General features: G+C 38.8%; 3 protein-coding genes across 7 annotated transcripts; 2 read left to right on the plus strand and 1 right to left on the minus strand.

Moving 5' to 3' along the window:
- Window positions 1-14: 14 nt before the first annotated feature.
- On the minus strand, window positions 15-3,426 carry tmem138 (transmembrane protein 138). The gene is made up of 5 exons (XM_069163189.1): window positions 3,248-3,426; window positions 2,230-2,784; window positions 1,440-1,611; window positions 1,183-1,258; window positions 15-1,085 (listed from the first exon to the last, which is right to left on the minus strand). The coding sequence occupies exons 2-5, from the start codon at window positions 2,355-2,357 to the stop codon at window positions 973-975; spliced, it is 489 nt and encodes a 162-aa protein (XP_069019290.1). The 5' UTR covers window positions 2,358-2,784; window positions 3,248-3,426; the 3' UTR covers window positions 15-972.
- Window positions 3,427-3,732: 306 nt separating this feature from the next.
- Window positions 3,733-12,191, plus strand: cracr2b (calcium release activated channel regulator 2B). 3 transcript variants are annotated; one of them, XM_069162744.1, is made up of 18 exons: window positions 3,733-3,772; window positions 5,435-5,691; window positions 5,769-5,880; window positions 5,976-6,123; window positions 7,024-7,170; window positions 7,254-7,344; window positions 7,436-7,531; window positions 7,617-7,804; window positions 8,422-8,493; window positions 8,673-8,727; window positions 9,634-9,713; window positions 9,811-9,931; window positions 10,131-10,257; window positions 10,367-10,448; window positions 10,585-10,699; window positions 10,955-11,062; window positions 11,184-11,260; window positions 11,934-12,191. In XM_069162744.1, the coding sequence occupies exons 2-18, from the start codon at window positions 5,437-5,439 to the stop codon at window positions 12,016-12,018; spliced, it is 1,959 nt and encodes a 652-aa protein (XP_069018845.1). In that variant the 5' UTR covers window positions 3,733-3,772; window positions 5,435-5,436; the 3' UTR covers window positions 12,019-12,191. The 3 variants fall into 3 exon arrangements, with proteins under 3 accessions (XP_069018845.1, XP_069018846.1, XP_069018847.1); XM_069162745.1 differs by lacking the exons at window positions 10,585-10,699; window positions 10,955-11,062; window positions 11,184-11,260; window positions 11,934-12,191 and having other exon boundaries at window positions 10,131-10,444; XM_069162746.1 differs by lacking the exons at window positions 9,634-9,713; window positions 9,811-9,931; window positions 10,131-10,257; ... (3 more) ...; window positions 11,184-11,260; window positions 11,934-12,191 and having other exon boundaries at window positions 8,673-9,604.
- Window positions 12,192-12,397: 206 nt separating this feature from the next.
- cd151 (CD151 molecule) lies at window positions 12,398-17,272 on the plus strand. Of its 3 annotated transcripts, none has more exons than XM_069162155.1 (9): window positions 12,398-12,541; window positions 13,636-13,745; window positions 14,304-14,495; window positions 15,188-15,262; window positions 15,672-15,692; window positions 15,955-16,059; window positions 16,280-16,435; window positions 16,525-16,611; window positions 16,759-17,272. In XM_069162155.1, the coding sequence occupies exons 2-9, from the start codon at window positions 13,647-13,649 to the stop codon at window positions 16,816-16,818; spliced, it is 795 nt and encodes a 264-aa protein (XP_069018256.1). In that variant the 5' UTR covers window positions 12,398-12,541; window positions 13,636-13,646; the 3' UTR covers window positions 16,819-17,272. The 3 variants fall into 3 exon arrangements, with proteins under 3 accessions (XP_069018256.1, XP_069018257.1, XP_069018258.1); XM_069162156.1 differs by having other exon boundaries at window positions 16,280-16,429; XM_069162157.1 differs by lacking the exon at window positions 15,672-15,692.
- Window positions 17,273-17,315: the final 43 nt, after the last annotated feature.

Consider the following 17,315-nt stretch of genomic DNA (forward strand, 5'->3'; position numbering starts at 1 on the left):
TTTGGTGTGTTTGTTTGTTTAACCTGATACCTGTGTGATGTTTGTTATAAAGATCCAGAGATTCCATTTTTTATCATAGATTAACAGTCATATAAAACCAAATGCACTGTAACATAACCTGTAGATTTCTTCCGAATAGGTTGTTTTGACACACTGAAGGCTATTTGTGGTGCGTTTCACTAGCAGTGTGTAAAACCTCAATCCCTGATTAATCTACGTGTTAAAAATAGAGCAGTCTGTTTCACCTTGTCTCCAGGATAACACCGACTACCCTAGTGATGAAGGATTACAACGGAATTAGAGAAGGATTGTTTAATAAAAATGGCGGGAACACATTCAAAGATCTCCGGACAAAGACAACCGAGTACACGTGAAAATTGACTGAATAAAATGACATTAACCATGTAAACAGCACAAACTAACCTTCCATAAGGCAAAATAAACCATCTGATCTCTTCCTTTTAATAACAGAACTATCCAACCAAAAACATGACTGCACATTATTCTAAAAATGGTTCATTGATACAGATCAAAACAAACCTTTCCTCAGCTTTGAACATTCTTTCAATGTGTTGCACTGTCTGCAACCCAAAGGGATTTACAAGGCCACATAGATTAACTGACTCAATCCTGATTAATACAATACTGAACATGGCATGCTTGGCTTACCCGTCACTGTAAACCATTTAACCGGCTGCCCCGTTGGCTACGAAGAGCCAGTAAACACAGACGGGGTTGAGACCTTTCTTTATCCTCACTACATGTTTACGAGTTCCATCAGTGTTAAACATCAGCCTTCTCTTTGTTATATATGCCTAGTAGTGCAATGCTTTCCAAGTGTCAAATCCATAAAAAAAAAATAAAGAAAATAATCCAAACTCCAGGGTAGCTGATGATGATGACGACCAGTGTTATAAGGACAAATGGGGTCTTTGCAGTTCCTTTTAAGTTTCTCTTAAAACTGTCCCTTCTTCACTGACGAGCTCTGGCGAAGGCATCGCGGAGCCACAGAGAGTCCTCGTACAGCCTCGGGTCTCCCATGTACTCCGCTGTGCGTTTGTATAAGTAGTAATACAACACAGACGCTGTTAACACAAAGAAGGACAGTTACTCGGTGACATCAGAGCAGCTGTGGTGATTAATGTGATGGAAACTATGGCTTCGAATTTATCCACCAATTACCTGTTCTCTGGAAAACAAAAAGAGCTTGAAGACCATCTGTCCAAACGAAACGGGTCGAGTCAATCCATCTTTGATTCTACAAAAAAAAGGAAAATGCCTATCAGGTATAACAGTTATGGGTCAACTCCGTGCACAGTGCTCTTGATTTAAGACAAAACATTTTCTGAATGGATGGCCTTAATTAGATCAACATTTCACTTAGAAACTTGTTCAAATGCGAGTTTTAATGTGCACTGTGAAAGTGTGACAGAGCGTACCAACACCCAGCAGTGGAAACAGATGCTGAGGGTCAGGTAAACAGCGGAGAACACCAGCAGAGCCCTGAACCTCTCCAGCAGCAGAGACACCAGGCCGACCTGGAACACGTAGGTGTTGAACATCATCAGGAGGATGATGATCAAGTTGAACAGGATGGCGATATCCTGAATGCTGCAAATACAGTTTTCATTCATTTCAATATAATAATAATAATAATAAACTTTATTTGTATAGCACCTTTCATACAAGAAATGCAGCTCAAAGTGCTTGACCTGGACTTTCAACTACTCTTTCATGCAACAGCAAAGTGTAAACAATATAGATCTGATGATGTCCGGGAGAGCAATACAATGCAGGACTTGTAAACTGTTTTCCAACAAAGACAGCTTAGATACACAAACAATATATACCCTATATGTATAATGACTAGCTCTAGAAAAACATGTAATGTGGCCAGTACTTTTTCCATTATTGATTAATCTAATGACTTTATCTGTTAAATAGTTCCTTAATCAAATGATGAAAACCCAGAGGTAAAAAAAAAAAATGTCTCTAAATGTCCCCCCAAACCCTAAAGATTTTCATTTATAGAAATATGATAATGATGTGAAATACGTAACCAAAAGTGAGCAAGTTTGCACACTTGTAACCAGCTATAACCAGCACACGTTTGATGTTTTACTTGACAAGTAACTCGAACAATGAGTAATCAAATAAATCGATAAGATGAGTGTTGATTGAGTGAAAATATCTGTAACATTTTTCTCAGCATGTTGGTGCGTTACTCACATGAAAAGCACAAGTTGGATGACAGGTGCTCCCCGCAGAAGTTCACTGAAGGAGTTGACGAAGAGGTCATAGGCCAACATTGTCAGCTGGATCAGGAGCACCAGGGAGTAGTTGCCAGTCTGGAGCATCTTCAGGCGCAGACTGATCCTGCAAACCAGGGAGCTTCACACTCTATTCTGCCCCTTTCTTCTGGATGATTATCCTTACAGTTGCAGGTACTTGATGGTGATACACATCTATGTGGTCGGTATTCACCTCCCACATACTTCAGTACAAAAAACTGTGTGGAGGTCTAGAAGACATTAATGAGTTCAAACTTGTCCATTCACAGTCAGCAGTGGAGCCTTTTTCCATAAATACTCTACGGCTTGATGTATTCTTCACTCCAGTTTGTTCCTCTGTCAAGAAACATGATGCTTGTTGTATTTGATGAAGAAATATCTCCTCGATGGTTGCAAGCTGTCCAAGATATCAGATGAAATGGGTTTGATCTTCTCGAAAGCTACATATTGACATCTTTCGTGTGGAAAATCCCATCAGAATTTGCTGCACCACCTGTGAGGAAGATCAGAGGCCAGAAAAAGAAAAAAAAAAAGGTTTTAAAGCGATGCAAAATGTCCACCCTCCTCCGATGTGTAATCATGGCACGGACTCGTTTCTCAGCCTGAGGGGTTGATGTAAGTTTTAGTCTAATTCAGACAGCTAAATAAGCAGTAAACCTGACCATGTAAGTGCTCGTGCTGTTATACAGGCGGTCATGGAAAGGTCACGGCTGGGATTACAGATTTGACTTAATTTAACGCGGACATCAGCTCTTGTTTTTCTCGTGATGTGATCCCTTTCTTGCTTTGACTAATCTACCATGACGGCAGCCGATCGTTATTTTTGATCATCTTGAAGACGGGTAATAAGAGTTACTACTCGGTTTGCCACGGGCACAGACCTCGTCTCAACTCCGAGGAACTCCCGCAAGGTTTTGCTCAGTTACACAAGTACACCTCACAAACATCATACTCACCATTAAAAAAAAACAACGTGTGATGTACAAAAACAAGTCACTCTCCGCCGGGAAGAACCACGTAACAACTCATATTTCCCCTTTTGTCCACAAGGAAAGCCTCCCACTTAAAGCGTCTGTTGCTGTTTTGTTTTGTTTTTTTGTTGTTGTTTTTTAGCGGTAACGTATGTATTTCCGTAAAATCCATGGTAACGCTACTTTGTACCGTAATAAATAGTTTATAGGTTCCCTTGATTTTCCCCAGAAATAACTGTACCCAAAACACAGAGACGGCTACATTCGTTTTATGTCCATTGGTTAAGCAAAACATCTAAATCCCCTACTTGTGACTAAACGAGCTGCTTTGTGAAAATTAAAAGCAGCCAATACGACCATTTAGTTGGAAATATGGAGCTTCTTAATTCCCGCGCTGCTCTCAGTATTACGGTAAAGTCCAAAGTACCTGTTCGTCACTGCCACCTAACTGCTGGAGTGAGTACTTGTCTGAAGAAGGTGATCACAGGTAGTGGACACCTGCATTCAGCGGTGAGTATTTTTAAGTTTCTCCAACTTCCCCGAATTGATATACAATAATGCATTGCGAGTTTCTTCGATAAATTAAGACCGTGTTTATGTTTACCATGTCTCTGCTTTGCTACGGATTGTTTGTAATTGTGTGGGGCTCTTTTCTTCTTAAATAATAAATGTACGTTGCTCCATGCTGCTGGTTTTATTTTATTTTTTTCTGCTTGATCCATTGCTCTTAAGTGTATGTGAGCCATTTAATTCACTCTAAGGTGGGTTTTTAGTGAAACTCTTGGTAGAGTCGTAGACCCTTATCAACATTTCACGCGTGCTGTCAGTTTTATTAACAGAGCTGACAGTGTTTTCAACATATGTTCAAAGTTAAACCCACAGTCAGACCGAATATCGTCTGGTGTTAATAGTTTTTGTCATCTCCAACATGTCACTTTCACTGAATGTAGAGCACTTTGCGTTTGCGCCATACACCGAGCTTGCTGAGTATTGTGTTAGGTGTACTGAAGTTTATTTGACCTTTGGCGTGGCTGTTGGCTAAATGGGAGTCTGGCTTGACAGACGAAATCCTTAACATACAATGTTTACATAAGTTACTTATCTGTAATCCCAGCAAGTTTTTAAGCTTGCATAGCTCATCAAGATATTTTACTACTATTGTCAGAACATATATCACTGTTATACCTTTATAGATAGCAAGAGTGGAGAGACAGGAAGGTGAGGCAGTATTTGTTTTAACACTGAGGCTGATTTCAATTCATGGTGAATCTCACATGAGCAGCTAGAACTCTTTCTCCTGGGTCAGTTTGGGAATATTTGTAGTTGATTTGACTTTTTAAACTATTTATAATTTATGCTCTTGCTGTGTCATAGTTATGCCATCTAACTTGAGGAGTGATTGTGTGTGATTCTCATATCCACCATGAATCCCTGTTTTATGAATACCCATGGAGTTACCCAGATGCATTTTCCCCACAGCTCTTCAGAGTCAAATTTGTTTGCGATTGTGGTAATTCACTTTTGACAATGCAAACAACTGCAAATGTTTAATTTGCATCTCCTCTCCCATAGCTATCTGCCCTCCCCTTCAAGTCCACAGTAATTCCTCTTCTCACATGACTCTGTCCTGTTTTTTGCCCTCCTCACATCCTAGTACGCACCTACGGGCTGAGTTTCCTTCATCTAAGTCAGCAGTGACGACAGCTGGCTCTGCTGTCTGGAGCTAAAACTTATTTTCATACCTCTCCTTGGAGTTAACATTTTGGACAGAAATACATAAAATAATTTCCTCAAAAACATGCTGTCATACTGGATTACTTAAACAGTTATAAATTGTAGTGCAGCCATGACTGACAGCTGATCACAACAGCTGTTGATAATGTGTACAGTCGCAGTAGTTAGTTTGTTCTGCACCTCATGTTTGACAAGGGAGGACCTGTGTGGCTTACTTCTCACAGTAGCTTGCAGCAAAAACTGTCCTTAAAGTCATTCTAGTTTATCAAGAGAGTAAAAATGTTTGACTTGTACAAGACAGATGTTATTATTAAGGGATCAATGACGAAATATTAATGAATTTGGAGACCAGGAGGTCAACATGAGCATGTAGGCAGTACCTATTGATAGACATATTGATCCCTTATTGCTTACCTACCCCCATCTGTCTCTGTACAGTGATGTCTAAGTGGCTGAATGATGACGAGGTGCTGGTTGGTCAAGGCAGTGGTGAGGCAGTACCAGTGAGCCCGAGACCGCAGAGTCTACAAGCTGGGAGCCTCAGGCCAGGTTGGGGACGTAGTCCGCTGCCTTCACCTCGTTCCAGGGAGCCAGTGCCGTTGAGTCCGCAGGCAGAGACCAAGGGCAAAGCCAAAGAGCTGTTTGTGCTGTGTGACAAGGAGGGCAAAGGGTTCATCACAAAACGCGATATGCAGGTAAGCAGCTAATATAGTAGAATAACAACCTGAAGACTGGTTGTGGAGTGTTGAACTTTCCGTGTTCTTCCCGTCAGAGGCTGCAGAGAGAGTTGCCGCTGTCCCCTGAACAGCTGGAGATGGTATTTGAAAGTCTTGACCGAGAGAGCAATGGATTCCTCACTCCTGTTGAGTTCCAGACAGGACTGGGTGAGTGTAGTGCAGCGAGGGATTTTAGACTTAAAGGCAAAGCTATAGTTAATTAAATCACATCTGGTTCGTCTGTTCTTCTCTGCGTGGAGCAGGTGAGATGGTGGGATTAGAGGGGACGACTGAGCCGAGTCCAGATGAAGCAGAGGAGGATGTGGATGAGATGGACTGGTCCCAGGACTCCACTGTAGCCAAATTTGTAAACGTACTCATGGAGCTTGGTGCTGATGAACTTTTCAAAGAGTAAGATCAGTGTCACACATTTATTGGCTTTAAATTGCATCAAGACTGTTCACAAAGATTACCCAACTGACCGTGACAGCAGCAACAATATAGCACCTATCTTCAAATATTAGTACATTATCTTTCTAAAAGCCTCAGAAACTGGTTTTAGTTATATTTAAAGTTTACCCATTTGGCACACAGACAAAGCATTTGTGTGTTAAATTATGAATATTGACATTTGCATATTAAAGAAAAGCTGAAGCATAGTGAAGTGTTGAAAGAAAGAAAGAAAGAATAATTCAATAAAAATGTAAATAAACACTACATGATGTACTTTTCCTTTTGTACACAGCTGACAGAAAATATTCAGTGCCACTTTAATACAACTTTGAATATATTACAAAATATTGTATATTTCTAACATATTTACTGCACAGTATTAAATTAAGAGGTGTTTCCAATGTTTTGCTCCTCACATTTACGAACATGAGAGAAAATTTGAAACATATTTCAATATGATGTAGTCTTGTAGACCACCACTACTCAGTAATAAACAGATCTTTCAAAAGGCTTTCACAGAAACTGACCATTATAAAGTTTATGATAAAGCTGTTGTACCACGTTGCATTAGATTCTTCAGGTGCACCTAATAAAGTGAGGCAGTGAGTATCTGTTGTTCTTTCTAACAACAAAAGTCAAAAACTAGTTTCTTCACCAAACAATTCAAATTCTATCATATTTAGAGTATGCTTATTTTGTTTAGGTGACCAGCAGAAGTGCTTGTTGCTCTTGATGTCCATGAAGTATCTATACAGTTGTTCATTTTACTCGGAACCTTCTCATGACACCAGTGAGTGGTGTTGTTTGGTTAAGGTTTGATGCTTTCAGTCATTTGTTGTGTATTGTGTTGTGTGTCAGTCAGCAGGAGCTCTGTTCTCTGTGGTGTGAACTCAAGAAAGACAGACCAGAGCTGCTCAGTGCCCTGGAGGGTGTCCTGGTCCACGCAGTGTCCCATCTACAGGACACCATCAGAGAAAGAGACAGTCTGGAACAAGCTCTCCGCAGGTCACAACCTGCTACATGACTCCTGCCCAGTGTGACTGAGAGTGTTGAGTTTTCTAAATTAATTCTACTTTGTTCTGTTTCAGACGGGAGAGTGAACATGATCAGGTCGTTCGGTCCGTATATGAAGAAATGGAAAATCAGATCAGAGAAGAGAGGGAGAAGCGCCTGGCTCAGGTACAAACATGTACTAGTTAGTCCAGCTGTTGTGCCATTTAACAAGAGAGATCATAAAATTGACATTTCATGAATTCATTGTAAAATCAAGGGCAGTATTAACCAGAAGCAGAGAGGGCAACAACTTGAGGAAGAGCTGATGATGCGTGATCAAGAGTTGGAGAGTACATTAAACAAACAGAAAGAGGTGGGCATCCAAACGGTACTCAAGTTATTTCAAAAGAAGTGTAGAAGCTTAATGTTAACGGGACCTTCTCTTCCCTCGTCCTCAGCTTGAGACCAGAATGCAGCAGCTGAGCTGCGAGCAAACAAGCATTAAGGAGCAGAACCGGCAGCTGCAGAGCCTCAACGTCCAGTTACAGGAGCAAGTGGAGAGCAGCAGAGAGCAGCTGCAGGCCGCTCTGGGTCAACTCAACATGATCCAGGTCAACACTGCCCAGGAGCAAGTGGCCAGACAGAGGTGAGTGTCCACCAGCACCAGAACATGCCTGAAGTTTAACATTAAGAATTCAGTCATAAAAACACACTCCGATGTAATTATAATGATGATAATTTGGTTTCAAAATAATTTCTCTGAAAAGGCATGACGGCTTCGCTCCCGATGAAAAGTTGTTTTGCTCAGACCAGTTTTAAATGGACAAAAATACGATTCATGTAAACAATTATCTGGACTTGTTTTCTCTGTCGAGAGTAAAAATGTACTTCTAGATGGCAGACAGCTGATCAAATTTCAAAGAATGATGACGATCATTTATAATTGTATATTTTATTAGAAATCACACAAATAGACCAAACTAACGACGTGTTAGTCTCTGACTTTCTGACTTTCCACCCTGTTTGTGGCCCAAATCCCGAAACGCACTGGTTTCTGCTGAAGACCCTCTGAAACCCATTACTGTAACCTGTTTTTCAAGGAACATGCAACAGAGAAATAACCTTTATTTGATTTTAAATACCCATCAATAACTGCTTCCTGGATCAATTATTTGTTGGTTTTGCTCTTTTCACAGGATTTATTTACAATAAGAAAAAAAAATATATCACCAGACTCAACAGTCTTTTGTTTGCTTATTGTAGAAACGTGATAAATGTATCAAGAAACATGAAGAAGGAGAAGGATAGCCTCTTGAGACAGCTGGAGATATTGAGGTCAGTCTTAACAGCTGTTGCTGAAGATTAAATACTTTTCCTGACAAAATTTAAAGGTGGAACTGTATCTCTAAAACAATGAAAGTGAATTGTGTTTGTATTTTTTTTCATTTCACAATCCATCATTTGAAACAACCAGTGTGAGAATATCTCTAGATAAATTTCTGTTTCTGCGTCAGGGATATGAACAGAAGGCTGCGAGATGAGAAAGACGCCCAACAATTGCAGAAGAGGGTTAGTGACAGACACTTCGTCCCACCTCCTCTTCCATTAACTTACTACCTCAATGACGACCTTTGCACGCTGTGGACACAGCAGGTGTATCCACCCTAAGCTAAGTCATGGGATAGCTTCATGTTTAACTCCATCTTCTGGACAATGATTATTTATGTGGGCAGCTGTTATTGTTTGGTTATTGATTAATGTCACTGACACCGTTGTTTTTCCTGTAGATGTGCTCAGTGAGGTGAAGGATTTTGTTGAATTGGTGTTTATTCTGTCCTGTGTCAACTTGAAGGAAAAAGTGTTATACATATACAGTATATGTTTATTAGTAATTTTGTACCAATTTATTCAGGTGAACTGAAGTTGGTCAGTAATTGATCACAGCTCTCAAATGACTGCTAATCTATCTTCTGTTAGCGGGTTGCATTTAATTCCACTCATATTCTTTGAGAAAATGAACATACTATATATCATATTTGCCAAAGCTATTCACAGTTTATGTCTGTTTTGAATTATACCTTCGCTCGACCTTTTCTAAACAAGACTGACAAATAATGCAGAATATTCATTCAAGAGACTAGTCACAACACAATGCATGCATGTTGCTTATTTCTTGTATTTGTTTTCTTTTCATATAATTTATAAACAAATAAGTGTGTTTTTAAAAAAAATAATTACAGTGTTAAACTACTTTTTAGCAGAATAAATGTCACATTTGGACTGCATTCCTGTTTTTTAAGTGTATGCCGTAAATAATCGACCTGTTTTAAGCAATTTGAAGATGTCAGTTGATGTTCCTTAAATATGCACCATCGTGCATTCAAGTATTTAATACTCTAAAAATCTATTTACATTTATTAGACCTTAATGCTGCTCATTTCTTCCTCCTCACTTTCCACAAAAAACCTTTTTTAGAATCCAAATGTCACAAAGCCTTTGCAGAAGAGAGGGTCAATCATAGGTAACTACTTACTGCAAGACAAGCCAATGAAAAGGTTTGTATGAATAACTGCATACATTTGTCATTTATGCAGTAATGTGGCAGATTGCCTTTAGTAAGCCACTAATTTTGTGTATTCGTTGATTCTGAAGACAGCTGAGCTCTTCTGATGAGCTGGAGCAGGACAAACAGAAAGAGGTGACAAATGCATCCAAGAGACACCAGCGGTCATGTAGAGACAGGTCTAAAAATGTTGAAAAGACCCAAACTCAGGTAGGGAAAATATTAAACCTACAAACATACACAATTTATCCTGAAACTATCACTTTAACAACACAGATGCAGCAGAAAAAGAGAGCAATACTTTATTATGACTTTGGCAAAAACATCCCTGTTAAAGGCAAAAAGAATTATACTGAAATATTAGCTTGATATCAACATGTTAAATTTGGTCACTTTACCTGAATTTTAGAGCACAATTGTCAGTCCTCAGCGAGTGTTCAAGGTGGTATTTCTGGGTAACTCGGGTGTGGGTAAGAGCTCATTTATCCAACACTACTGCACTGGACACTTCCACAGCAAAATGAGCTCTACTGTCGGTAAGTTTTTCTTTTATCATCACAATGGTTAACATGCTCCTTAGTGTAAGTGAATGTAAGTGTATGTATATATGTGAAATATGAAACCATGGGGCTTTGTTGTTTATAGGGATCGATTTTCAGATTAAGACTTTAACTCTGGACTCCACCACCATCACGCTGAAGCTCTGGGACACTGCAGGACAGGAGAGGTCAGACTTGTGGCTTCACAGATAACACACAACACCATCTAAGATGCATCCAAGCTTAATACATTATCCACCTATTTGTTTTACTTTTTGTGGGAGTTATACGTGTTCTTATTCTTCTCACTTATTTCTTTTTCAGGTATCGCAGCATCACTGAACAATACTACCGAAAGGCTGACGCTGTCCTCACCATGTATGACGTATCTCACTCCGCCTCCTTCACCGCAGTGAGAGGATGGATGGACTCTGTGAAGGTGAGCAGGTGGAGGTATCATGGAAGGATGGAAAAACATGCAAAACACTTTGTTCTAATTTGAATATAGGTCATTGATGAAAATGTGCAGTAGGAATCTCAGTAGACACAAGTTATTTTTTTTAAATTTTAATTCTGCCTTTTATTTAAACTTTTTGTTGTTGTTATTTTCGAGCAGACGGTGAAATAGCATAGCATAGCATAGCATAGCACTGGTGTATGCCCAATCAAGAAATCTGTTGTACGTCTGTCCCAGGAAAAGATGTGTGAAGGTGCCGTACTCATGCTGCTGGGGAACAAGTTGGACATGGCGGACAGTTGCAACAGAAATGTGACAACAAGAGAGGGGCAGAGGCTGGCCGAGGTGAGTTGCATTTAAATATTCAACCAGCTTTGTGCTGTGATTTATTCAAAGCCTCTGCTAAGAGGGAAAGTGTCTTTGGAATAAATAAAGTAACATTTTCTTTTTGGGGGGGGTTTTACAGCAACACCAAGCTTTATTTTACGAGTGCAGTGCCAAGACTGGATGTAACGTGGAGGAGCTGATGACTCACCTGGCTGGGTATGGCATCACATTTCTTTACTGCACATCATTTCTTACTGAATAACCTTTCATTGTGGCCATATTTTATAATGTAAACGATAAATAAATAATCATAATAATCATATTCTGCAATAAATCATATTTTCACACAGGTTATAATGGTCAGTTTTTTTATGAAACTGTTAGAAAGGTATTGGTCAACTGGTGAATTTTGAGGCTGTAGTACTAAATATGAATCATTTTGATTTAAATTTGAATTGCTCAACTCAAATAATTGCATTAAAAAAGCTGAATTGAACAGTACCAAACTTAAAGGTATTCCATTTACATGGAAAAATTAACCCAGTAAAAGCCGCAATTCTTCACATTTGTAAAGCTGGAACCAACATATTTTTCACTTGATGAATTACTTGCATCAGTAATTGATTATTAAAAGTGTTGCGGATTAATTTACTGTCAATGTATTAAGTAAAATTAAGTAATAACTTAAACGTAATTGTAACTGAATAGTAATTCAGCACTATTTCTCATATTTGGTTAATACTGATAGAAATTAGGCGTACCTAATAAACTGTTTTTAAAGGTGTTTTACTACTATTGTAACAGGATCAGAGCTTTGAAATGCAAATTCAGTGTTATTCTCAAATGTTGTGGTCTGTGTTGCACATAAATTTGTATTTCCTCATTTTAGGGTGTTGGTTACCCGGCATGACCAACAATGTAAAGATGCACTTTTATTGACTGAGGACACGACTAAAAGAGGCTGCTGTACATAAACAGCAGAGGACAGGCCTTTGAAAAAAAAAAAAAAAAACCACTCAGCAAAACAATGGCTCATCAAGTCCTGAGGTCACTCATTTTAAGACACAAACAGTGACATCTTTCTGTGAACAAGTTTACTGAATAGTGTTTGAAATATTTACCTAAGTTGTTATGTATCTTTATAATACCGCCAATAAAAGGTATCTTTGGTGACTCCTTTCTTATTGTGGCCTTTTTGAAATGATTGAACAGTGTTTTAGTGTTTTTACACTGTAGTTTTAGTGCCAGTAGAGCTCATATGCATGAGAAACCAGCAGGGGGCAGACCAGGACTCTGAATGACTCGTGAGGGGCGAGCTGCATGTTGAGCCAAAAGAGGACAAACACTCAGACGCTGCGCCCTGACTGTCAGCTGAGAACTTACACTGTTGCAGTTAACCTTCACAGACAGTAGCACATTGACACTGGGGTTAGTGAGATCCAGGAAGACGTTACCCCGATAATCTACATCCTTCAGGGGCCCACCATCTAAAATCAGGTAGGAGTATTTTGGTCTCAGCGAAAAGGGAGAGCAGTTTTTCCATGACACGGAGTTAAAAATAACTCTGAATATGACCATTAGGATATTGTTTTCGGTTATATTCACTCATTACGTTTGTGTTTTGTCTTAAAAGCATGTTCTTATGGGTTTATGGGTTTATTGTGTTTATTATTTTATTATTTAACCTTGATTTGTTTATCTTTGGAAAGGGGGACATTCACTGGTGCCTAAAGTTTATAATCCCATGATGCTCAGAGTCACAACTTTTCTTAAAATAGAAGCAGAGGGAATTTCAGTTTCGGGTTAGGATAAAAACAGACTTTCACTAAACCATGAAGCAAAGAGTAAAAAGTTAACAATGTATCAGTGAAGAGTGAGATAATAAGCTTACGTTATATATATATATATATGTGTGTATATATATGTATATATGTGTGTATATATATGTATATATGTGTGTATATATATGTATATATATATATATATATATATGTATATATGTGTATGTATGTATATATATATACATATATATATATATATATACATATATATATGTATATATATATATATGGATGACACGTGACGCAAGTTATATTTTCCCCACAACATATATGATGTCATCTGTGCGCTCTTTCCATTGCTCTGTTATAGCAACTTGATGCAAGTTTGAAACCTCCAACACATTTCAGTCTATTGTTAGTTAAAAGCAATAGATGTAAAACCCTAACAAAGATGATGTGTTTTCAGAAAAGCTGCTGCAGCTGTGCCTGAGATCCACCCAGTAAATCAACTTCTCGCACTAAAGGTGGAACGAAAGCAGACTGAAAGAGGAACTTCTCATATGTAGAGCGCAGCTAACTAGTCTCAATCAGATACGGCATTAACACTGTGGGCCTGCCATAGTGCAAGTTTAGAAGCAGAAAACTGTGATAATAATCTGTTGGAGAACAGAGGTGGGAGGTAGGAGCTGCTCTCAGAGCATCTGGTGTTCACTCCTCAGGGAGGTGTTTTTTTTTTTTGGTGCTATTTTAATTGATTCCCCCCAAAAATCTTGGAGTTTGATATTTGGCTGTTTTCTGTTTGTGTATCAGTTTACAGACTGATGCGTTTTTTCAGGATGGAAGCTCAAGGTGAAAAAACACATACCTGTGGGACGATTTGTTTGAAATATCTGCTTCTTCTCTTCAATGTTCTTTTCTGGGTAAGGTAATGAGGGAGTGTGAAGATTTTCCACAGAATTTAAGATAACAAAACTCTGCTATCAGCTCTATTGAATGTTATGATTGTCAGTAATAATTAACTTAAAGTTGCAACATTAAATTCATGCCTTGCTTCACATGACATACACAGAATCACGACACAGTTTACACACTTTCTGTTGTTTCTCACTGTTGGAAATGTACTATTTTTTCAGTAATTTCAATAGTTAATGTGGAGCCAACAGGTAAAAGCATACCAAATACCGTCTGTCTTTAAGAGGCAGTGCAACTTTTACTTTCTTAAATTTTTTTTCTTTATTAACTTTTAATTTCTTTCATGCTTTAAGGATCAACTGATCAGTTCTTGTACAACCTCGTCTAACCAGTATTCACTCAGAGATTTTAGCTGCACATCTCTTAAGGCTTACAGCCCAAGGCGTTGTCTTGTTTGCATCACAACCACATTTGGAGCTAAGTTAAAACTGCTAAAAAATGATGTGCCGCAGTCTTGATATGAGCATCTGGTTTGAATTGAGCTGATAACGGTATTCTCTTGTCAGCTGGCGGGAGGGGCGGTGCTGGCAGTGGGAGTATGGACTCTGATGGAAAAGAGCGACTACATCAGTTTATTGAACTCCAGCTCCTACTCAGCCTCAGCTTACATCCTGATAACCGCTGGGGTCATTGTAATAATGACCGGGTTGATCGGATGCTGTGCCACTTTGAAGGAGATGAAGAGTCTTTTGATAGTGGTAAGGTGATCAGTCCCACATAAACAGTCTGTAACAGAAAAACTGATTCTGTTTTACTTCACTCCACCAAAGCTCAAACCCCATTTTTCTTTTTGTGATGCCAGAAACAACACTCTTAAGTTCCTGTTTATACACACACCACCTACTCTAAGTCATGTGTTGAAAGTTAATCCGTGGTGACCTTCTGTCTCGTCTGCCTGCTTTCAGTGCAGCTCATTATGTCAGGCATGCCTGTCAGATATAACAGACAAAGTCACGCACAGTGTGTCTTTAAGAGTTTAGATTTAGAGTGCAGCTCATGCCAGAGGAATGACGGGCATCACAAGCGGCTGCTTGGACTGACGAGTGTGAGAGAGACAGACAGACAGACAGACAGACGGACGCAGTCACAGGGTATCATTCAAAAGCAGACCTACACTAGCTCTGTGACGTTATGTCTATTTCCATTTTCCCCACAAACTTTGCAATAGATAACTTCCTTTCCCACAGTTTAATCACTTTATCTCTGCAGCATTACTTGTATTTTTGTTTTTGTTTAAGCGATGTACAGACATTTTTAGTGCTAAAATTATATTTAGAATTTAATGCCTTCTGTTTGCACAAAAATGCACTTTCAAAAACACTTTCTCAAAATGGGCGTAATTTATAAATTCCAGCTTATGTTTATTTGTTTATTTCATGTTTATCTGCAGTATTTGGTCTTGTTGCTCTGTATTTTCCTGTTGGAAATCATAGCTGGTGTCCTTGCCTACATTAACTACCAAGAGGTAAGGTGCTTTACCTTCTCCTGGTATGTGTTTATATATATTTGACCAATGCATACAGTGGCTGATATTAGTCCAATTTATGTCATTTTCAATACAAATATGACCCTTGCACTTTTACATATTTTGTATCTAACATTTTTAAATGTCAGTGCAGCATTTACAAAGCTTGCACTTTCCTTTCTGCTTTTATTTTGTGTATTTTTTTTCATTCCACTGTTCTGCCATGTGTTTTCAAATAATTCCATGTTTCCCATCATTTCCTTGAAAGATCTAACCGTCATGCAATGCCGCAGTTGCTGCACTCTGTTGTGAAATCTGCTCCGCATGCCTTTCTGTGCACGTTCTTCATTTGTCCTGTTTTCCATCTTTCTCACACCTCTCTTTCTCCCCCCCCCTTTTCTTGCTCCAGTGTTTCCCTTTCTGCCACCAGGTAATCTGCTGAAGTGTGATTCCTATTTCATATCAACCTGTTTCTCTAACAGGTTGATATAAGCTTTATCTTCGCTCTTTGCAATTTGTCAGTCAAGCAACAAAAGCTTTTATTTGTAAATTCATTTTCAAGAATGCTCATGTGATTCAGGGAGTGTTGTCAGAGAATCTGTGCCCTTGTATTTTGAAACACTTGAACAGGGATTTTTTTTTATTGACCGATTTTTTTTTCCATGTACTAAAGTTCTTCTCCTGTGTCACAGCTGGATGAGGGGCTCAGACAGAACCTGAAGACGACCATGGTGCAGAAATACCAGCAGCCGGGAGAAGAGAGCATCACGCAGGCTGTGGACAAACTACAACAAGAGGTGAGGAACGGTGATAATGTTATAAAAGCAGGAAATGGCTTCAATAAAAAAAAAGAGTAACACCCTCAGTCTAACCTAACCTCAGTCACTTCAACTGTCAGTTTTATCATATCATTTTAAATTTGATCAAACAATCCCTTTAGATAATGAAATTTTGTGTTGGTCACTATTTTCTCATGCTTTTGGCCCTTTGTTCCTCCCTGAACTGCCTCCCCCTCAGTTTAAGTGTTGTGGCAGTCACAACTCCTCAGACTGGATGGAGAGTGTGTGGATCCAAGCGGCAGAAAATAAGCGGCTTGTTCCTGACAGCTGCTGTAAAACTCCCAGTGAACTTTGTGGCCACAGAGACCATCCCTCTAATATCTACAAGGTGGAGGTATAGGAAGAGCTTTCCATTGGCCCTGCATGTCTAAATAGTAAATTATAACAAGATTTTAATTTATTTTCCCTCTCGTGTTCTCCTAGGGAGGCTGCATCATGAAATTAGAGGACTTCATCCTGAGTCAGTTGTACATTCTCGGTGCAGTTGGTATTGGGATTGCATTTCTACAGGTAAAGCCTTTACCAATGAGCAAAATAGGGGTTAATATAAACATCTATTTTAATGTTGTGCAAAATGTAATAGCTAAACTGTGAACAATGGTTGTTTTATGTGTGCGGTGTGGAAATAACAAATTCCTCGTGTCTGTTTTCTTTCAGGTTGTGGGGATGATGTTCACTTACTGCCTTTATTGGAATTTGAATGAAGAGCCGTATTGAATTTTGACTGTTTTGAGTATCACAAAATATGACACATTATTCATTGTACAGTGTTTGCTTAGGTATTGTAAAGCCCCAATTTTTTTTCCACAGCCCTGTGATGCTGTGATGTTATTACTTCAAACTATGACATGATCATCTTCAAAATACACACACTAGAAACGCAATAATGCTGCTGGACAGCACCGTTTTATTTTTCCCTGCAAAACTCCATTGCATACTTTATGTATCCTCTATTTCACGTTCAAAACATTGATGTGTGGATGAACTAAGAGAAGAGAAATATGAACATGCTGTAGCTACTTTTGTGATCAAAGTTTTTTGATGTTTATTTAGGTTTTTTTTATGTAACACACAGCATTTACCAAAGATATGCTTTAAAAATGAATATGAAATTTATTGTTTGCTTTTTGGGATGTAAATAAAAGATGCTCGTCATTTATGATCCACTATACATTTCTTAGATCGTTCTTTGTCTTTGAGCTTTTATTTTGAAA

This window comes from Embiotoca jacksoni, unplaced genomic scaffold (assembly GCF_022577435.1).
Source record: "Embiotoca jacksoni isolate LCO1_2020_lvr unplaced genomic scaffold, fEmbJac1.0.p SCAF_3, whole genome shotgun sequence".
NCBI classification, from domain to species: domain Eukaryota; kingdom Metazoa; phylum Chordata; class Actinopteri; family Embiotocidae; genus Embiotoca; species Embiotoca jacksoni.